This window comes from Trachurus japonicus, chromosome 18, assembly GCF_045865225.1.
Source record: "Trachurus japonicus isolate A0001 chromosome 18, Traja_1.0".
NCBI lineage: Eukaryota > Metazoa > Chordata > Actinopteri > Carangiformes > Carangidae > Trachurus > Trachurus japonicus.
The window spans coordinates 12,055,466-12,078,576 of record NC_140924.1 but is presented as its reverse complement, the minus strand read 5'-3'; the positions used below and the strand labels follow the sequence as shown (position 1 = coordinate 12,078,576).

Genomic DNA, 23,111 nt, shown 5'->3' with positions numbered 1-23,111 from the left:
CCGTTTTATGGCATATTTTGTGACCAATTTTGACAGTTTTATGGCAGATACTGCACGTTGGCTTGGTTTTGGTGCAGATACTGCACTTTGGCTTGGTATTAGCTACAGATACTGCACTTTGGCTTGGTTTTGGTGCAGATACTGCACTTTGGCTTGGTATTAGCTACAGATACTGCACGTTGGCTTGGTATTAGCTACAAATACTGCACTTTGGATTGGTTTTGGTGCAGATACTGCATTTTGGCTTGGTATTAGCTACAGATACTGCACTTTGGCTTGGTTTTGGTGCAGATACTGCATTTTGGCTTGGTATTAGCTACAGATACTGCACTTTGGCTTGGTTTCACAGTGCTTTTTTTTGGATGGACAGCAAAATAAAAAGCCAAATAAATAAGCAGATATTGCACTTTGCCTTTGTAGGGCAGTGTAGGTATTTTCAGTCCACATAATATATAAAAAGCCCACTTCTATTTTCTAGTCTACAATGAAGTGTATTAGCGAACAGCGGATTCCGAGGGGCCCTGAAGGCAGCAGCAGCCTCTTGTGTCCAGGGGCAGCAGTAGCAGTAGCAGCAGCAGCAGCGGCCTGTAGTTGTTGTTGTTGTGGTGGTTGGAGATGTGATTGTGATTCAGCGGTGGATTAAAAACTTTCCCCCACTATGCTCCGGTGTGTCGACGGGCTGCTCCTCTGCACACAGCGACACTAGAGGCGGGGGACGAGCAGCAGAGGCCGGGGGGAGCAGCTGCAGCTCCGGATGCTACTTTAGCTTCACTCCTTTAGCATCTTAGCGTCCATTGAACGCACCACTGTTCCCGCTCATAGAGACGTGAAACCGGTCCATGAAGGCGGCACCATGACCTCGGCCTCCACTAAAGTAAGTCCCTTGTAACCTGTGGACCACCAGGAGAGTCCTGGTCCTGATCCTGGTCCAGTGCGTCCTGGTCCTGGTCCTGGTCCTGGTCCTGGTCTGTGGCTCGAGCCCCCCTCACTTTTCTCCCCGCTGCTGCTCGCGCGAGAGCGGCGGAGCATCTGAGGTCGCGTGTGTGTGTGTTTATAGAGGTGGACTAAAGCAGAGTCGCATCATCATAATGAGGTCCGAGTGGCCATGTGATGCTCATATTAATGAGTTGCTAATTAATCAAAGCTGATCAGTCTTTTTTCTCCACCCATAATTGGTTTATATAATGTTACACGGAACCAGAAGTGCATGGGCACAGCTGTCCAGATTATTATGTTTCAGTGTGGTTATCTCCATCCAGCTCCACACAGAGACACAGTGACCCAGATCATTACAGCAGCACCTTTTCTCCTATTTAAAGCCTCAAACTGAATATATTTTAGATAATTAATAATTAGCTGCACACGTCTCTGTAAATGAAATATGACCTTTTAGCAAAAACTCATCACTCAGACTTACCAGGGGAAAATTACGTCTTAGAAATAAGGATATGTATCTATGTCTGATTGATGTTTTTATTTTGGATATATGCTATTGACTCTTTGATCAATGAATCGCTGTATTGATGTAGATTGATGTATTGATACACCCATAGTTTAAATGTCACAGTCAGAGTCACATGACTGCTCGGCGGTCTACTACACATACTTTTGGTCATGTACTGAATTTCACACTGTCCTGTGTTAATGACCTGTTGGATATTATACACTCTGTCTGTGTGTGTGTGTGTGTGTGTGTGTTTCAGGTTGGAGAGATCTTCTCTGCAGCCGGAGCTGCCTTCACTAAACTAGGAGAGCTCACCATGCAGCTGCATCCGGTGGCCGACTCCAGTCCTGCAGGGTAACTAACACACACATTCATTGGTTCAGTCCTTATTTATACATGAAGGGTTTATATTATAAAGTGGATGTATGTAAATTGATATAAGAACATATACGCCATTTATTACATTTATATACGAGCTGAAGCCACATTAAAGGTCCAGTGTGTAAAATGGGGGGAAAACCGTGACTATTTTCCACGATTGGGGACAACTGGGAGTATTTCAAGCCTATCAAGCGATGAGGTGACGATATAAACCATTTTACGATATGTTGCTGCTGCTTCCTACTCGTTCTTCTTCTTGATTGGTTTATTTATGCACATGAAACGCGCTCTCTGGCTGGATTTTCCATTCGGGCTACCATACAAACATGGCGGCGCAAGATGGTGGCACTCTCTAAAGCTAATTATAAGGCTACGAAAACCAAACGCATTTTATTTTGTATTGGTTATACACTTATACAAATATATTTAGATTTTGCCAATAAACCTTGACAATTTTTACAGACTGGACCTTTAAACTCCTCTCCGGTTCAGGTGTTTTTCCTCTGTAATGTTCAGCTAACATCATTCAGCTCCCATCTTCCCTCCAGCGGTCAGACGAAGAGCGCCGCCGTGAAGAGGAAGCTGTACGAGGACGCCGCCACGCCCACCGGTGCCGGCGCCGCCTCCTCCGACGGGCCGACCAAGAAGGGCAACAGCAAGAAAGGCGCGGCCGCCGTTGCCATGGCGACGCAGCAGGGCAAGCCGACCATCATCTCCGTGCCCACGGCGGCTCAGGTGGTCATGACCTCGGGGCTGCAGGCGCCGGCCTCCAACCAGGCGGCGCTGAAGAAACAGAAGACGGCCGGTGAGTCGGCGCCGCGAGGCCTTCAGGGACGCTCCGCCGCTACGCCGCCGGTTTTTATTCCCTCACCTGTTCTACAAACGTTTGTCTTTGTGTGTGTGTGTGTGTGTGTGTGTGTAGACGTGACCCTCAGCGCTCTGAACGACTCGGACGTCAACAGCGACCTCGTGGACATGGAGGGGCTCGGCGAAGGCTCCAACTCCAAGAAGCTCAACAACTTTGATCAAGGTGAGTCCTGAACATCTGAACATCTGGCTCTGATCGGAGCAGATCCAGATGTGAACATCTGTGAGGAGTTCAAACCAGCGGTGTAATGATATATCCATCTGCATTAGGGCACGGACGATAAGCTTTCCCCCCCCGATGAGATTCTTTTACCATTTTTTTGTGCGGCAATGGGCTCTTTGCACAGCTCCACTACTTCCTGAACTTAATACAGCTCCTTTATTTCCTGTCTCACATTATTGGACAAACTGATTAATCCAGGTGTGTCTGAGTGGTCACAATGGTCAGACACACCTGGGTTAATCAGGTTGTCCAATAATGTAAGACAGGAAATAAAGGAGCTGTATTAAGATCAGGAAGTAGTGGAGCTGTGCAAAGAGCCCATTCGTTTTAAATTGCGATTCTTCGACATTGCCGATTTTTGCGATATTTAGTTTTCTTTTTTTAACACCAGACCATGTGAGAAAAGTTCAATGATTATGATCATGTCTACAGACTATATCATTCTGCTCCATCATCTATTCAATGATCAATGAGTGAATTGCATCAATCTGAAATCAGACTTTGACATTTATCATTATTTGTAAGACGCACCTTTATTTTGAAATTCCCCCCGGTAATGATGAGCGTCTGCTTCAATTGCATCTTTAATTTGCAGAGACGTGTGTTGCTGATTAATCAATAAAATATGATGTCATTATAAAACTTGTGATGTCAGTTACGTAGTTCAAAGCTGAAATTATTAGTTTCTTATTAAACATTTATCTTCTTGCTTTTTATTATTTTGTTTAATCAACAAAAGAATCTGGAGGAAATATAATGAAAAATAATCAATTTTTTTATCAATATGAAAAATTTCACATTATTTTGATGCTTTAATGCTCTTTTTAAATGCTGCTGCTGCAATGAATTGTGGGACGGCGTTCCTCTGTTCCTTTCAATAAAGTTTTTCAAAGCTAATCGAGATGAGATTGATCACTGATAAACTCCAATCGATTTGTGTTCTGTGTGTCTGTAGATAACCTGAACCTGGACTCCAGCCTCATCATGAATCCCGGTGACCTCCCGCTGCTCTCCCGCTGACCTTTGACCTGTGTGTGAACTTCACACAAACATGGACAAAACTAAAAAACTAAACTAAAAAAAAAAAGATCAGTAGACAGTGTTGAATACTGAAAACTCACTGCAGGATGTTGGTTTTGTTTTGTTTTTCTAGACCCTTTTTCCTCTCGTTTCTCACTGACTTTTATTTTGTAGGAGCACCAGCAGTGAGGAATCACACTTCCTGGAAACAGTTTTTGTTGTTTCACGTCCGTCGTTGTCGTCCGGTCTCGACACATTTTAATTAATCAACACTAGTCGTAGTAGTTGGCTGTGAGCTGCCGGCCGTCTTCCTGCTCGCAGCTCGTCACCGTGTCGGTCGTTAAAGGTCATGAAGGGTCGTTCACCTGCTCCACCATCAGATCCAGGTGCTAATTAGATAATTAATTCATTAAATAAGATCCACGTGATTAGATTTTTGTAACAAAGGTGGAGCTAGACTTTGGAGTTTTTCTCTTTTATTTTGAAATTAGGTGAAAGTCAAGTTTAGATTTTTTTATAAATTGGGATTAAACGACCTTTAATCTCATGATCCGTCTGTGCTCGAACTACACAGGAGACGAGTATCGGCCTTTAAAATAATAATAATAATAATTTAAAAAAATGTGATGGGAATAAATATGTAGTTGTGACATCATCATCAGTGTGTGACATCACTGCGTCTGTTCTGAGCGAGGTGTGTGTAACGTATTTACACCAGACTGGTCGTTAAACTGTTAAAGTGACGGAAGTCGAGACGTGTTGGTTGTTGTAGCGTCATCATCATCATCAGACATCATGTTTATGGTCTGTTTCTGTCACTACGACCTCGGTCTAATCTGCTTTTTTATTGATAACGATGATCGATCAGGACGTCCCGTTGTGATTAATACCCAATACCTGTGTTATTATTATTACTATTATTATTAACAACACAACCTGCAGCAGTCGGGGATCTACAGTTCATTGTGTGACCTCTGTTGTCGAATCAACATTATTTTTTAATAAAAAAATAGATAAATAAATGAATGAATAAACGTCTGGTTTCTGCTCTGTGATCTGTGAACGTGTCGTCACCGTCTCCCTCTCTGCTCTGTCAGCGCCTGAGTCTTCCTCACTACTCTTCACTGTAACACCAGGACCAGCAGCAGCAGCAGCAGCAGCAGCAGCAGCAGCAGCAGCAGCAACAGCCTCCTTCAGTCATAAAGACGAAGACAAAAAGTCACATTTTAGTTCATTTCCAATGTCTTTTATTAATGTTTCGGTTCACAAACACACAAACTGTCACGTGTCGTCAGTCGGTTCATCTATTCTGCACAGTTAGTTGTGTGTTTTATCAGTTGATGGCTGATGGAGAGGAGTGTGTGTCTGACAGTAGCAGCACATTACATACTGGCAACGCTGAGAAGACAAATACCAGTAATGATGTGCTGCTACAGCCTCACACACACACACTAAAACACTAAAACACACACTGAAGTAACACACCACAGGAAGTAGTTTTCATTTTGCTGAGTAATAACATTTTCTACTTGGAAAAAAAAAGAAACCATTGGAACAAAAAATAAAATAAAAAATTAATAAAAATGAAAGTGGATTCAAGTGTGTGAACCGGGAGCAGCTCCCAGTCTTCCCAGTTTTCCCAGTGGCCGGTTGTATCTGGTTGTAGCTGGTCCCAGAGCTCACAGTGGCAGCACATTATGATTTGGATGATTCAGCATAAATCTGCAAAACATGATGTGCTGCTAGAGCGCGACCTGGACACACCGACCCCACAACGGTCCATGAGATTTACTGCACACACACACACACACACACACACACACACACACACACACATGGGAGTATAACACAACACAACACACACAGACTTTCTTGTCTTTCTATCTTCATCTCAGCCGCCTGTAAACGGCCCATCTGTGTTATTATTTACACTCGGTGTGGACGTTGTGTGTTAACAGCTGCACACACACACACACACACACACACACACACACACACAACAACGCTTTGACAAAAACTATGGTTCTTCTTCTTCTTCTTCTTCTGTGGTGTCTCTATGGTAAACCGACACAAAATGGCTGCAGAGAACAAAATGGAGGAAGAAGAGAGAAAGAAAGTAAAAAAAAAAAATAAAAAAAAAAGAGTAAAGAGTGGACTTTAGGAGAAACACAGAAACACGACTAAAGCTGCTGCTTTTAAAATCATGAAGGAGAAATAAAACTATAAAACACAGAGGAGCAGTAAACTATACACAATGATACACAACTATTATTGTTGTTACACTCATTATTTCACTTGTTAAAAATCACAAATAAACACACACACAAGTGTAAAATTCAGTCTGTAGCACCTTTACATGAAAACACACCAGGTCTACACACTCTATTGAGCACCAATAAATTGATTGATTGATCTATTTATTGGTGCTTTTTATTGTATATTGCTTGTTTTACTTTGTCACAGTTTTTTTTTAATTATATGCTGTTAATGTTGTTATTGATTTTTACTTTTTAAGGGCTGAGAGAGAGCCAGGGCAGACTACATTTCATTGCATTGACTGTACACCATACTTTTTAATGTATATGACAAATAAACAGCAGACTAACTAATCTATAAATTCATCCACATCTTTGTTTTACGTAAACACATTAGATTCACTGTTTTCTCAACACAAACAACATAAAATACACTGCTCCAAAAAATAAAGGGAACACTTAAACAACACATTGTAACTCCAAGTATATCACACCCGTGTGAAATCAACCTGGGATGATAATTTTGATTTACATTGATCATTTTTATGTTATTTTGTTCCCAACACACTCTACTATATATTGAATAACGATTTTAAACTGCAATATTTCATTAATTGAGATCTAAGATGTGTTGTTTAAGTGTTCCCTTTATTTTTTTGAGCAGTGTATATATTTTTTTACTTTTAAATGCTGGATTTATTTTAAAAAAAGTTTATTCTCACATGGTTTCTCAGTCCGTTTTTTATTTCTGAAAATAAACTTGGTTAAAGAGCTTGTTACACATCAGAGCATGAACACATCCTGTTGTTGAAAACACACACACACACACACACACAGACACACAGACACAGACAGAGGGTGGAGAGAGAGAAAGAAAGAGAGAGACAGAGAGAGAGAGAAAGAGAGAGCAGGTGTGGTTTGAAGACAGGTAAAAGAGGAGGAGGAGGAGGAGGAAGAGGAGGTGAGCAGCAGCAGCATCTTACCTGCAGCTCTGCAGAGGGTCACACATCCAACACTGGAGGAGGAAGAGGAGGAGGAGTTAGTACGAGATGGAGGACTGATGACTGATGACACAATCACACACACACACACACACACACACACACACACACAGTTTACTGACACACACACAGACACACACACTGTCATTTCGGCCCTGGATGAAGCTCAGCAGGTGAGACCGAGCACCTGTGTCAGAGGTGAAGAAGAAAACAAGGATCAACCCACTAATAATATAAAATAATATATATACACACACTCTGTAAACACACATACACACACACATACACACACACACACACACACTCTGTAAACACACACACACACACACACACACACTGTAAACACACACACACACACACACACACGGGTTCAGAAGATGAAACAAGATGGAGGTTCTCTGCTCCAGGCCGACTGAGCTGCTGTTCAACATCTGGTGTAATTACAGAGTAAGGGGAGCGACGAGGGTCAAACCTTCAGCCTGTTTGTTTGTTTGTTTGTTGGTTTATTCTTATGATGATGTCACTGAAAATCTGTTTAATAAACAACCGGAGCAGCGAGTCGGTTTCTGAAGGTTCATTTAGCTAAATGTAATTAAAAATATCTTTAAAATTCAGGGAGAAAAAATAATTAATTGATTAATTATTAAAAGAAAAATCAATTTCCATCCTAATCCAGGCGTCTGTAATTTTAACAATCAGATTTTAGAGGGTTAAACAATATGATTGTATTATTTTTATATTTATTTGTCATAAATGTGGATGTCACACACACTTCTATCAAAGCTGGGTCATGTGTGTGTGAGTGTGTGTGAGTGTGTGTGTGTGAGACAAAAAATTATAAATAATTTATTATCAATAAAACAAATCAGATGCTGTGAATAAAGTTGAACTGCAGCTAATGATTGTTTATTATTATTATAATTTTTATTATAATTATCATCATTAATTAGTGGTGTAAAAATATATTCCTGCTTTTTTCCTCCCTGATCAATTTACTAATCAATCAGAGTATTGTTTCCATATTGAAATACAACAGATACAGATACAATATAATGTATGTAGTGATATTATACGTAGATTATTGACATTTTTAACGGTATATTTGTGTTTTTGTCTTTTATATGTACAGTATGTGGTTATTTTGTGTCTGGTGTAGATGGTTTATATCCTGTATCATTAAATTACATTTCATTAATTAAATATAATATATATGTACATTTATATACATATAAACGCATGAGGTGCAGACAAACAGCTTCTGTTGTCATGTTAAACACACCTCAGCACATTTTACACTCACACAACAGCTGCATTTAAATAATAATAATCATAAAAAAATAAAATATTCACAATCAGCTCATGCAAAAAGATAAATATTAGTTAAAAAAGGAAAAACGAGGCGACACACGAGAGAGCAGAGGGGTCACACGACAACAACATCATCACCATCATCATCATCAGTGACAGACGAGCGTCACATCCAGACTCATTCACAGAAAAACAACCACCACCAAACAGAGAGAGAGAAGAGAAGAGAGAGAGATGGAGGGAGGGAGGAGGGGAGGAGGGGGGAGAGAAAAGGAACGAGAGAGCACAGCTGAAACCGTGGTGGAGGGAAAAGACGGAGAGAGAGAGAGAGAGAGAGAGAGGCTCCACTTTCTCTCTCTCTCTCTGTGGCTGCTGCTTCACTAGAGGCCATTTTAACCCTGAGAGAGAGAGAGAGAGAGAGAGAGAGAGAATAAAAAAAAAAACAGAGGGACTTACCGTCGGCTGCAGAGACCACACACTCACTCTCTAACTAACTAAGTAACTAAGTAAGTAAGTAACTAAGTAACTAAACCAGCCGGGTTAGTTCAGGTTAACTCACCACCTCAGCTTCAGACCAGTGTGTGTGGATGCTCATCATCATCATCATCATCATCATCATCATCAAGTCACGACCTCAGTTACAACAAACTAGTCGACCCCCAACAACAACGACTATTATACGCAAAAAAATAAAATAAAATAAAATAAAATAAGAAAAGAAAAGAGGTTAAAAAACACAAACACACATCATATATGCACAAACGCACACACACACATGAGTGGGAACACACCCAGTGACAGGGAGCGAGCAGAAAAAGGCCTGATGGGGGTTTTTCTGGAGCTCCTGCTGCTGCTGCTCCTAGAGGAGGAAGAGGAGGAGGAGGAGGAGGAGGAGGAGGAGGAAGAGGAGGTGGGGGGGCGTCAGGGTCAGGGGGGCATCAGAGGGTTTAGGGTTCAAATCCCCATTCCTCCTCCTCCTCCTCCTCCTTCTCCTCCATCCCACCACCCCTCTTACAAAAGCTGACCCCCCCCCTCCTCCTCTTCCTCCTCTTCCTCCTACCCACACCTTCTCCTCTCCTCCTCTCCCTCTTCCTCTCTTTTGCCTCATCCTTCCTTCCTTCCTTCTTTCCTTACTTCCTTCCTTCCTTCCTTCCTGGCCCTTCACATCTTCACCTCCTATAGCCTATGTGAGAGTGTGTGGCCCCGGCCCGTCGTCAGTCAGTCAGTGTGCTGCTGCTGCTGCTGCTTGTCTCTCCTCTCTCTCTGCTTCTCTCTGCTTCTCTCCCTCCGCCGGACGGACAGACGGAGCCCCAGCTACTACGCACACTGAGACACTGAGGAGGCTCAGTAGGCATAAAAACCTGACGGGGCTGCAGCCTTTTTCCCCGGCCATCACTTTCTACAATACAAATCGATGTTTTCGGGGGCGCCGAAAAATCTGAAAAAAATTCGGGACGCCCCCGGGGGTGTGCGGGGGACAGGTGTGAAAGGAGGGGCCGGCCGGCGGCGGCGTTGAGGAGTAAAAAATAAATTAAGTGGGGAAGCAAAAAGGCAGCAAAAGGGGGGCTGCTCTAGCTGCTGCCGAGCGAGCGCTGGGGCTGTACGGCTGCCAAGCTGCTCGGCCGTCAGACTGAGAAGAAAAGAGAGGGAGTGAGGAGACGGGGGGGAGGGAGGGGGGAGAGGAGAGGAGGAAGAGAGAGAGAGAGAGGGAGGGAAATAAAGTGAAGAAAGTGTGGCTGTGAGAGGAAGCTCTCCACGCCGGGGAGAAGAAGTTCAGCGTTTCAACGGCTGAAGCTGCAGAATAAAAAAGAGAAAAAAAAAAGAAAAACCATAAACCACAGCGACGCACACACATGCTGCTTATTCACAGGTGGGAAAAGGAGAGGGGGGTTTAGGGGTTGGAGGGTTTGAGGGGGGGGGTAAATGTGGAGTTAATAATCAGTGTGACGTCTGGACCCGCAGCCCCGTCGCTCTCTCCTGGATTTTGTGGTGTGGTTTGGTGGCGAGGCGACGGCGGAGTCGGTTGAGAGGAGGCCGGCCCCTCGCCCGCCGTGAGGAAAGTGCTGCTGCTAAACTACACAGCTTTTACCAGGAGGACGAGGAGGAGGAGGAGGAGGAGGAGAGGAGGCCCTGCCCACCCCCTGTGTGTGTGTGTGTGTGTGCGTACAGACACACAACCACAACACGAAAACAGTGCACACACACAGTCACATACACACCCATGCAAAGAAAAAAAGAAAAAGAAAAAGTAAAAAGTCGAACAGTTTTTGTGTTGAATTCTGACTTTTTAAGAAAGAAAATCCAGACTTAAACAAGACTCGACTTAGTTTAACTCGAGTTAACACCACCGGGGTGAGAGTGTGAGGCCCCCACAACAACAACACACCAACAACACACACACACAGCAGCAGCAGCAGCACTGTGGTTTTGACTGCTGACGGACGCCATCCCATCGTCATTAAAAAACGCCGTCACACGACACGTTTTAATTCGGCTTCTTGTTGCTTTTTATTCTCACCGACTCTCATCCTCTCTCCCTCTCACTACACCACCGAACAACAAAAACACTGTGTGTGTGTTTTTTTAATCCTTATATCTGAGTGAACATTGTGCTTTTTCCTTTTTTACTCTGCTGTTTCAAAGTTTTAACTCTTTTAAAGACAATTGCAGTATTTTATTTTCCTTAAAGGAAAAATACGATCAGACAAACAACTGCTCTCTCCGGTCAATTATTAATAATTAATACAATTTTTGTGAGAATCCAACCCTGAATAATTTACACTCTAAGTTTAACCTGCTCCGATTCTGATGAGTTAAAAGCTTTTTTAAAAGGGAATAAATAGTTAAAAGATGTGCCAATAAAGTTTATAATCATTATAATTCAGAACACACCTCCCTTCAGACTTGGATTGATCCAGAAATAATTGATCAGCACCTGCAGAGTGGAGCTCGGTGTGATGTAAAAGTGTAAAAAGTAGTGCTTTTTTTTTTTAGATGATAAATTAGAATAGATTGATCTGCTAAAAAATGGAAATAATAATAATAATCTGCCTTTGTTTTATCCATTCGGTGGTTGTTAATTAAATGTGATGCTTTGAATGAAAGCAGGAGGTGGTGGTGGTGGTGAAATAAATTATTAAACCAGCTAATTAGTTAACGTCCAATAAAAATCCCACAAATTCACTGTCGAGTTTCTGCTTTTTCCTGATTGGCCTCACTGTGAGTCTGTGGGTTTGAAGGATTTTAGGGACTTAAACATTCGAAGCCATCACCTCTGCCTCACACCAGCTGTGTAACTTGTGCTGTACTGGTGTAATCTATTGTAAAAAAAAAAAAAAAAAAAGCACAGCACCGAAACGAGTGCATGTGTCATTAGAGAGCAGTAATTACTGGTGAAAGATAATCGATGATGTGACGTGAGCCGGCCTTGAAAAACAAACCGAGTAGCTTTTTATCTCCACCGAATGTTCTTTATTTATCTATCGATCCGAGGCCGAGATGTTTCTCTCTCTCTTTTTTTTTAATTATTATTATTTTTTATATTTGTACAGTTCAGTTGGTGCAGCTTTCACACTTCACACGAGCAGCTAACAACTGGTAGTGAATATTTAGTGAACAGCCTCAGACACTCGTCCTCAGGCCTCCGAGCTTCCTGTTTAACACATACAGCCCACAGTAACACTACACATGAGTAGGTTAGTCGTTATTTATACGTTATCGTGTCATTAGGGTTCGTTTCTATAGATTATAGTTAAAGGATATTGTGCTATTATCATTTTTTCATTTGTTTTAATTTTTTCTTTCTGACATAAAACCACCAGCTGCCAATACACATGATTATTAGCTGTTATATTTAGGGCTAATACAAATTATCATAGGTAATATATTTAAGGTTAACTGTTGTTACATTTTAGGCTGACACACACATGATTACAACTGTTATATCTAAGGTTCATTTACATGATTATAGCTTATATTCAAGGCTAATACACATTACCATAGCTCTTATACCTGAGGTTACTACACATGATTATAACTGTTATATATATATAAGACTAATCTACATTATTACAGCTATTACATTCAAGGTTAATACACATGATTATAGCTGTTATATTCAATACTGATCTACACTATTAAAGCTATTGTATTCAAGGTTAATATACATGATTAGAACAGTTATATTCAAGGCTAATGTACATTATCATAGCTATTATAATTGTAGCTAATATATAGGATTACAACCACTACATCCATGGCTAATATAACATGGTATCTAACTGTTTTATTTACGGCTAATCTACGTGATTATAACAGTTATATTCAAGGCTAGTGTACATTATCATAGCTATTATAATTATAGCTAATATATAGGATTACAACTACATAATGGTTAACATAACATGATATCTAAAGGTTGTTCTATATGTTATATTCAAGGTTTATAGCTATTAAATCTAAGCCTGATGCATATAATTAGAGATGGTACATCTAAACCTAATAGGAACAATTATAACTGTTATATTTTCAGCAAATACACATGTTTACAGCAGTTATATTTAAGGCTAAAGTGGTCATTTATGAAAGGACTTCCTTTTTTACTCTTTTGACTTAATTTTTCCTCTTTTTTTTGGAAACTGATCGGATCAATAATCAATCTAACTGATAGATCTGTGGTGGCATCAGACTCGGCAGGTTTTTGGTGGTTTTCCTGCTGCTGGTGCTGGTGGTTGCTGGTGCTGGTGGACTCGGCAGCAGAACCTGAACGATCCGGTTCAGTCAGACCCGAAGGGAAGGGTGGGAAAAGACGCCGGATCTTTTTCCCCCTTTTTTTTTTTAACGGTGATTTTTTTCTTTCTTTCTTTCTCCCCCCCTGATCGTATTGACTGAGCCCTGAGCTGGATGAGGTCGGGGTGGGCCGGGGTCTGTGGGGAGGGGGCTGTGTCTGGGGGGAGTGTCCGCTGCTTTAACTTAACTCAGTATCTGTTCGAAGCCCCCTTTGTACAGAAATATAAAAACAATAGGTGAAATGTTAAGGTTAGTTAGTCTGTAGCTATAGAGAAGCGACTTTTTTTTTTTTTGTAAAGCAGGGCCTGACTGTGTCCATACGTGTTTCTTTTCTTACCCGGAGCAGCCAGCAGCAGCAGCAGCAGCAGCAGCAGCACCGAGACCCGGTCTGAGTCTCTTGCCTTTTGTCTCCCAAGTCTCTTCTCGGTCACAGCCTCACATTAGTAACTAAACTTCACTTCACCACAACACTTCACTGTAAACACGACTTCAGCCCCGTTAAAACTCCATGACAACGGCCGAAAAATATCGAATTAACGTCATTAACGGTCAAGTAACGGACAAACAGTTTGAAAAAAAAAGAATAAAAAAAAACATAAAAAATATTTAAACACCGAGTTTCTTACCCTCCGGAGATTAAAAAAGGTCCAGAAGACACACGGTGCTGAGATAATCCAGGTTTTTTACAGTAATTATGAAGAAGAGAAATTAATTGGTGTGTAAAATGTATTTGAAGCCGGACTCTCAGTCTGTGTCAGTGGAGGATTTGAAAGTGGCGCCAACCGCTCTGCTCCTCGGCTCCACACACACACACCGTCACACACACAAAAAATAAATAGAAATTCAAACGCGCACTTGGCAATATTTCACGCGTACCAAAATGTGCCTGTCGATCAGCACGATCGATCCCCGCCGTCGGATTTCAATAATATGGCTCCTGTGATTTTTATTTATTTTTTATGTGAAATTAAAATAACCGTCAGAGGGGCTTTTCTGGGCCGCGGTGCAGGTCGGGAAATTGCGCGAGGCGGTTGTGTTTTGAATTTTTCTAACCGACCGACCGACCGGCGGCCAGACAGGCAGACATGAGAGAGAGAGAGAGAGAGAGAGAGAGAGAGAGAGAGAGGGAGAAGAAGGAGGAGGAGGAGGGGGAAGTGTGTATGTGTGTCTGTGTACGTGTATGTTCGTGGGTATGTGTTTGTGTGTGTGTTTAAATGTAAAACTGATAAGAAATCGCAACAGATAACTGCGAAACTGTTCAAAAAGAACTGTCCTAACTACGGTAACTATGGTAACAGTACTCTATAGTAACTGGTAACAGTGGTAACTGCTGCACAGTGACAGTCGTTTATGTAGATAAGAGTTTTTGACTGACAGACTGACTTCCTGTTTATGAATTTGATACAACAAACCATCTACATGTTATTTTTAGTACAATAGTACATACAAGGGGGTTATAAGTAAATGTAGCCTATTTTGTAGGACATTATATAATGTAATATTAATTGTATTAATCAAATATTAACTCAGAGTGTTGCTCTGATTATACCAGACGCTAACTGAATAAACTGGTTGCAGAAAGTGATAAAAGTATGGTTTTAACTACACAATACACAACAATTTCTCAATTTACAGTGTTTTTAATTCAATGTTTTATTGGTGACTTTTTTTCTTTCCTTCTTTTTGATATATATTGAAGACTATTGGGAGAAGGCACCTCCAATACATTCACCAGCAGAGGGAGCCAGAAACACAAGTGCAAAATGAATGATAGTTAACGGCAGATTTATTATACAGGTCCAGGTTATAAGTGCAGGGTGTTTCTTTTTCTAATTCTGCCTCAGTTGAATCCTGTTCAACCTCCACGTTGACAATGAACTGCTGTGAAAACATTATTTCAAACCATCGACACATTTTACACTGCATTTTATAACATTCAGAATTCATCCTACATATCATATAGGCTAGGCTTCAGGATTTAACAGTGTGCAGAGAAAAATAAATATTTATATATATATAAAAAAGACTAGAAAACAGCTGATCCACTATTTTTTTTTCCTTTTCCCAACAATCAACTGGTAATATTTCACTTATCCAACACTTCTGTGTAAGTCAAGTCATCATTTGAGTGCATTATCACACTTAAGGTGAATCATATTTACAACAAATCATATCTACTATCATTGTATAGCCTAGCATTAGCCTATTGAGACACAGCAAGTGAAACAAAAATAACATCAACTTGTGACAATGTAAAGTATAAAATGATAAAACATCGAAGATTAACAATCATAAAATGTAGAATACGGGTTACAGGCGTGGTAAACCAGTGAAATATGCTGCAGTGTGTTCTCCATAAAGTTTAGTCTGAAAGGTCAGGGTCACTGGGAGAGGCTGAAAAGTCATGCAGAGAATGAAGACTATTTACAGGTGCATATGGTGTATGGGATCTAAGAGGGAAAATATTTCTATATCTGCTGTCTAGCTGGCAGTAGAGATGGATTGAGATTGAGGCTAGGTTTTTTTTTTCACAGATGACCTGGGCTGAATGAGAAAAACACTTAATTAGAATAAATGAAGAGATGAATCAAAATTCAGTTAATTTTATCATCATTGGTGGAGGTGGTTAAACTGTCTCCACAGTAGAGTTTATAAGGGTTTGAAGTTGTTTGAAGTTGTTCTGAATGGCTACATATAACCTTGATAACCTTACCTTCTTCAATGGGCTATGGCAAGTTGCACAAATCTTACAATTGAAGGGATTCATTTTGCAGCTGTACACCCACATTAACTGAAGCAATATGAAAATGATAACCAGAATAGAACTTCAAACCAGGTCAGAAAGTGACAAAAAACTATCAAAAGTATTTTTCCAAGAGTCATTCATTACAGTTTTTAAGTAACACACCCAACACTGATTGGCAGATTGTCTATCAGACTCTGAAACTCTGTCCAAACACAACAGTATCAGCCTGCCATCATCAATGGGGCGAGGCATGATGAGCTGCACAAACAGGAGTAATGGCACTGACATGAACCAATGCACTCACCTTAAAATAGTGACTGCCAAGGTGTACAAAACTGTGAGAGAATTCAGGGGCAGGGCTTTTCATTCTTTTTATCCTTCACAGGATTACTGATAGTGTTCTCACAACAAGCCTATCTGAACATTCCTTGTGTTTTACCCAGTATTTTTTTTTTAAATTATAGTCATATGAGCAATTCCTTTCTTTGGTTCTGGTCGGATGAAGTTATGAATCTTGTTATACGGTATATCACACCTAAATATAACACCATGTACATCACAATAAAAGACCCACCAGCACAAGATGTTGCATTTGCATTTATGTTGCATTTACTTTCCAGGCAACAATAAAATATTAGCAATAAAGGATTGTTTTTAATCGCTGCTTTAGCTACAGTGCTCATATGTAATATTACAATTTTTTTTCAGAGTAGAAGAAAATCTACAGTGCATCTAGAGACCACTCTTTCACCTCTCATGAAAACACTCATTCAACTATATACCTGACTTTTGCTCTGTTTATGTATGACGGACTGTTGTGATATGCTTTATTCTCATTGTTAATCCCGTCATCCATCCCTCCATCCTCTGGATCGTCTCCTTTTCCCATCATCCTCAGGGGCCACAGAAGCCCGCCGTGTTGTCGGGTGTTGCTGTTCACTACGTGGCAGCAGTGAGCTCCACCCTTGTCTTTGGTTAGGAAGTAAAGGAGCGCGTTAAGCCACGCGTTGAACGACGCCAAAGGCCTTGTAATCTTATAGCACATGGAGACCATGGTCATGGTGTGACATGGGACTCTGTTAGTCACCTTCAACAGGAGGAAGATGGTTCTGGTAACATGAAAGGGGAAGAAACACAGAGCAAAGAGGAGGGTGATGGTGATAATGGTCTTGATGGATTTACGTCTGCGATTAGCATACGGGGAGTGGGCTCCAAGAAAAATGGACATCCCTTCATCTCTTCTCATTGGCCTTGACAGTCCATTGCTTCCTCTTCTTTCTCTCCCAACTATCATAGGGCTTGTCCTTGTTCTGTCCACTCCTTCATGTCCTACGTCTCTAGGACCTCTGTGGGATGAGGGCCTTGAATGCAGAGTCCTAAATATGGTCAGAACAACATGAGAATAACACCAGGCTATAATGGAAAAGGGCAGAAAAAAGCCCAGCAGGTGGAGTATGATGCCATAGGGTACGTAATCAGGGAACTCCTTATCGATGGCATCGTCCCAACAGTTCTGGTACTCCTCAGTGGCCCCTCCCAAGTTGCCATGGCTTACATTACCATTTATCAATGATATCTCATGGATCGGGTTACCAGTACTGCTTGCATTGGTGCCACCCCCTGCTGATCTTGTCACATGACCAGTCTGAGCGAACCGGAAGATAGGGCAGGTCAGAGCAAACACCACAATCCAAACCAGGACACAGGTGCACTTGACCGCCTTCTTGGTCTCCAGCGTGATCACTTTCATGGGGTGGCAGATACCGAGGTACCTATGGACGGAGATGCAAGTGAGGAAGAAGATGGAACAGTAGAGGTTAAAGTAGAAGAGGAAACGGACCAGGCGACACATGAAGTCCCCAAAGATCCAGCGGTCACGCATGATGTAACTCGCCACGAGGAATGGCAACGACAAGCCGTACATGAAGTCTGTGGAGGCCAGGTTGACCATGTAGATCAGAGATGCGTTCCAGCGCTTGGTCTGCCGGAAGGACCGGAAGAGGACGACGGAGTTAAGGAGGATGCTGAAGATGAAGGTGAAGGAGTAACAGATGGGGAGGAAGATGTACTTGTAAGACTCGTCTATGCTGCAAGATGGAGGTGTGGTGGTAGGAGAAAAGGACAGCGAGGAGGAGTTAAGGACCTCATGATGGACTGGGACACTGATATTGGGAGGAACCCCGTCTCTGGAGGACATCGTGAGGACTGGAGTGATTTTCAGGCTGAGGTTGGTACGTCTGGGATTCTGTCAAGCTTCCTCTCTGTCATCTTCGTACCCCGCACCATCCAATGCTGATCTCCGATGCGGATTTCCGGCCCATGTGGGTGTTTGCCTACAAGACAAAGAGACAAATCAGTTATCAAACAACAATCTACTGCTCTTTGCACAAAATAACCTGGAGATCCACCGGTTTTGACGGTAGAGTTTAGTCCTAAAATGCTTGATAAAGTTGTCCTTGAAGGGTCAATATTAGGTCCCTCACTCTTCACTGTATGTGCAAATTCAACAGAGATATTTTGAAGATGATGATGCCATCATTATAACATATCATAAACAAAGATCTGCATTCAATGAATATGGAGCTTCGATGTTTGTACACCATCCCCCATTCCCACTGGTAATCCAATTGATTGTATTGTGATCAAATAGGTTGATTGGGTCTACAAAACTTTGAGTTACTTTCTAAATACAGGAAGGTGAATAATAATGAATGAATGAATCATCAGGTCTTTAAAGGTGTACAGAAATAGCCGTTTGTCCTGTTCGTCGTGCCGAGTTGTCACGAGTTGCCACACGAGTTTACCCGAGTAAGGAAAACAAATTTGATTGGTCGTTATCGAGCAGGCGGGATATTCAAAGCTTGGGGCGAGCCCGAGCTCCGTGTGTGTGTGTGTGTCTCAGACGTTTGATTGACGGATGACGGATCCAATATCAGTGGCTGATGAATCGTGAGCAGGCTGACGTATAATCCGTGCGCCTGCATTATCCAATGTGAAAAAAAATACCCCACTTTCATCCCGGATTTAATCAAAAATAGAATTTTGCACAAATTTTGGCCTACATCGTCTGATAGATGAGTTATTACACTAATTTTATGACCCAGAGTGGGCTCAAATTTCTTTTCTGTACAGCTTTAATACTCCGCTGACTTTCATCATCATCCGGTCTAAATTTCATTTTTTGATGTTAGTTTCTAACGTTAAGCGCTAATTAAAGTGATAGATGCTCTTCATTTGTTTTCTTAGGGGGAGGACAGGGGAAAGGTTGTGCCCTCCCACACACATCCCCCCCCCTCCGACTCTCTGGCTGTTGACTGGCGTCTTTACACAATCTGCTTGACCTCCTGCTGCCCGCTGCTGATTCTTAGTGCTTGTTTGCCTTCCTGTGTACAAGGGTATGCTGCTGATTCAGTCGCTTCTCACCCCATTAGCTCAGCAATAAGTAACCACACTACCTCAGGTGTCTCCCTCCCTCTGTCACTCTCACTCCACTGGCTGCAGACTGTCTTTCACCACCAAAAAACATCTCTGGTTTTATGTCACATGGAGGAGTGGAGCTACAGCAGGATTGTCAAAGTCAACATGAAGCCATGGGCTCCAGCTCTCGGCTCCGAGGCTCTCCATCAGCACACAGGCAGTGTTTGTATAAGTGTCAAGTGAGCCATCTTGAGGTTGTACCAGCACTTCACCACAGAGTTCAAATAAATATGGGTGATGTGTCAACCAGTAACATGACATATTAACAGCAAAACACAAATTCAGAGCCAAGAAACAGCGAGGGCAGCACTGATGGTGCAGTCTTGTTTATAATGTCCTTATGAGTATATATAACTCAAACAATGACTGTGTGGGCTGGAGAGGGTAAGTGCCTGACTCCAATAAGATATAGCTAAGGGTTTAAAGGGATAGTTCACCCAAAATTCAAATTTCACTCATTCAAATTGTTGTTTATCTACTCACCCTCTGTCAACTAAGGGTTGGGAGAATTTCCTCTGTGCCTTCTCTGAGTTACGGGGGTCCGCACAGCAGTATTTGTCCATATAATGGTTGTGAATGGTGCTCACTTTTCTTCGTCCAAAAAGACACACCAAAAAACATCCAAATACCTCCACACTGCTCGTCTGTAATGTCCCTCTTGTATTGAAGCCCCGACATGAGAAATTGTTCCGAAAAAAATTAAATAAGTCTATATTTTAAGCTTGTTTGTAGCAGAAGCTCCCAGTGTCTCAGTTCACTGCTCTCCGGCAGAACAATTTCTCATCGCTTCAATACAAGAGGGACATTACAGACGAGCAGTATGGAGGTATTTGGATGTTTTTTGGTGTGTCTTTTTGAACGAAGAAAAGTGAGCACCATTCACAACCATTATATAGACAAATACTGCTGCGCGGATCCCCCCCGTAACTCAGAGAAGGCATGGAGGACTCTGAAAATTCTCCCAACAAATTTGAATTTTGGGTGAACTATCCCTTTAAACATTTAGTAAGATTTCAGAGACTAAGGGTGAAGAAGATTTGTCAGCCAGTTGAACAAATTGCAAAAGCTCAGCACAGGATGATCATAAAGGTCAACTTGATGATCAATATGGAGATGATTAGATCCAGGAGTTGCGTAGGCTTACAGTAGGTTGGTCAACAAATGTTCATACTGTATGTACCAGACACTAAACATCACAGCAGATAAAACTTCTGGAGTCAGATCCAGACCTGAATCCAGTGGAGATGCTGTGGACCAGGATGAAGCAATCGGATCATCTCTGATCAGCAGCTATACCGGAAGAGCTGGCCTCAGGTTATTGGAGCCAAAAGCGGATCAATTAGTTATTAATTTTAAGGTTCACCGACTGTTTCCACCAGACATGTGAATGTTTGATGGCTCTGTTCAACTAAAGAGCTCAAAGCACCAAGAACAAAGACATTGACAACTGTTAATGGTTACTGAGACAACCTCCTCTAATGAACCATTCAGACAATCATTTCATCAGTGCTTTAGTCAATCACTTGTGTTTGTTCCTTTCACCACAGACGATGACTCGTCTTTAAAAGCTGCATGCTGCACAGTTTATATTTCTGATGTTTTGCCATTGACTTCTGTTCTTTTTTATTACAAAAGATGTAGAAACCAACTTTCTTTAGATTTATAGAGACAAATGTATGTTTTTCTTTCCTTGAATTTATGCACCGATGATGTGTCAGAGTAACACCTGGTTACATCTTTGTACGTTTATGTACATAGTGTTTTAAACATTAGTCTGTTTGCAGATTTTATACAGACATATATGAAATCAGCTGCTTCCTGATAAACTTTTATAGGCTTTGATCACTTTATACCATGGCTTATATTGGAAATTAAACTGAAAATACAAATATGACCAAATGCTATATCAAAATCACAGTCTTACTGAACTTAGAGCGATAAAAAAACAGAGGAAATCTAGATTTAAACATTAAAAACTGGTCATTAATTAAGTAAAAACAAAAAGTAATTTCAGGTCCAGTTACCTGATCTTTATGAAAATCAAACTTACTCTTTTGTGACAGATCCCAGCTCTTTATTTTTCTGTTCTGAGCTCAGATCCTCGGGTAGTTTTCCAGGAGCAGCTATAACGGCTTCTGAGAAACCCCAGACCACACAGAGTCCGAGCTGATGGATCTGAATTCATATTCAGTCTTGTTCAGACCAGGGTTTTTTTTTTTTTTTTAAAGTCCGTTATAAACTGATTGTGGATCTGATGTTTATAGTGAAATGATGTTTTACTGCTGTGGAAAAAAAGAAAAAAAAAGAAGCTCTGGTCTAAAAATAACCCCTGAGGTCTGCGGAGGCGCATCAGGATTCAGTGTTTGTGTACAGGGAACCTCATGAACTCATAAATACCTGCATCACTGCAATCTGCTGCCACACGGAGAGCTTACCTGTGCCAGGATGACTTCTACTCCCATATGGCTCCACCAGTTCTGGCTCCCATCAGAGGAAAACCTCCAGACGGCCTCCACTGCGGAGCGGCCGGACCGCAGAACCGGGTCCTGGTCCTGGTCCTGGTCCTGGTCCTGGTCCTGGTCCTGTGACGGCCTCAGCAAACATTAGCTGAGTGGTCAGTCGGTCGGTCTGTGATCTGTAGCCGTCTGGATGAGCTGACCTTGACAGTTGGACCACTTCTGCTTTCACCTCCTGTTGCTGCTCCTCTGAACAGCCCAACCAGTTTCTATGGTAATTCAGCCCCTCCCCCCTGTCTGTCCCTCAGTGTGTCATCCAACTCTTCCTCCCCGCTTCACCTGGCTGCAAGTGTGTGTGTGTGTATGTGTGTGTCTTCACCTGCTGTGAGCTGAGTTGGATGTTTTTCAATGGAAGATGTGAAAATACACACACACACAGAGATGAAGTGACTCCGCCAGCACATTTACATTCATGTACTATCTATATTCAATCTCTGTGCCAGTGTTAAGTTAACCTGGGTTAGACAGAGTGCCCAGGATAGACTCTGATCCACAACATGCATATTTATTAATAGGATCAGTTCTGTTCTCGTCTAAAAACAGCAACAAGGTTGTTTGTATTAAAGCTCCATACAGTATAAAGGTAGATGTTTGTGTTAAAGCTCCTTCAAAATAAAGATAGATGTTTGTGTTAAAGCTCCATACAGTATAAAGGTAGATGTTTGTATTAAAGCTTCATACAGTATAAAGGTAGATGTTTGTGTTAAAGCTCCATACAGTATAAAGGATGTTTGTATTAAAGCTCCTTCAAAGTAAAGGTAGATGTTTGTATTAAATCTCCTTCAAAATAAAGGTAAACGTTTGTATTAAAGCTTCATACAGTATAAAGGTAGATGTCCATGTGTAGTGTGATTATAAAGCAGCTCTAGGTTCTATATTAATACTGTGAAAGTATCAAAGCCTCAGTCCACAGAGAAATGCACACAGCCTGTATTCAGAAACTGAGGCTTAAAACCAGCCGTCAGGACTTCCTGTCACTTTGTGATGTCACAACAACAGCAGTCACGCAAAGCCCCGCCCACCATCACGCACTTTACTGGATTTGGTTTCTGAGTGGTTTTTAGTGTTTTATTCGAAAATCTGCT

At 41.6% G+C, this 23,111-nt stretch overlaps 2 protein-coding genes across 3 annotated transcripts; one reads left to right on the top strand and one right to left on the bottom strand.

The window, feature by feature from the left end:
- Positions 1–524: 524 nt before the first annotated feature.
- LOC146968790 (BPTF-associated chromatin complex component 1-like) lies at positions 525–4,547 on the top strand. 2 transcript variants are annotated; one of them, XM_085759827.1, is made up of 5 exons: positions 525–874; positions 1,704–1,798; positions 2,356–2,630; positions 2,748–2,855; positions 3,871–4,547. In XM_085759827.1, the coding sequence occupies exons 1-5, from the start codon at positions 854–856 to the stop codon at positions 3,933–3,935; spliced, it is 564 nt and encodes a 187-aa protein (XP_085615953.1). In that variant the 5' UTR covers positions 525–853; the 3' UTR covers positions 3,936–4,547. The 2 variants fall into 2 exon arrangements, with proteins under 2 accessions (XP_085615953.1, XP_085615954.1); XM_085759828.1 differs by having other exon boundaries at positions 527–874; positions 2,374–2,630.
- A 12,001-nt stretch (positions 4,548–16,548) lies between these two features.
- LOC146968789 (P2Y purinoceptor 3) lies at positions 16,549–22,065 on the bottom strand. Its single transcript, XM_085759824.1, has 2 exons — positions 21,946–22,065; positions 16,549–18,366 (listed from the first exon to the last, which is right to left on the bottom strand). The coding sequence occupies exon 2, from the start codon at positions 18,228–18,230 to the stop codon at positions 16,800–16,802; it is 1,431 nt and encodes a 476-aa protein (XP_085615950.1). The 5' UTR covers positions 18,231–18,366; positions 21,946–22,065; the 3' UTR covers positions 16,549–16,799.
- Between the last annotated feature and the right edge of the window lie 1,046 nt (positions 22,066–23,111).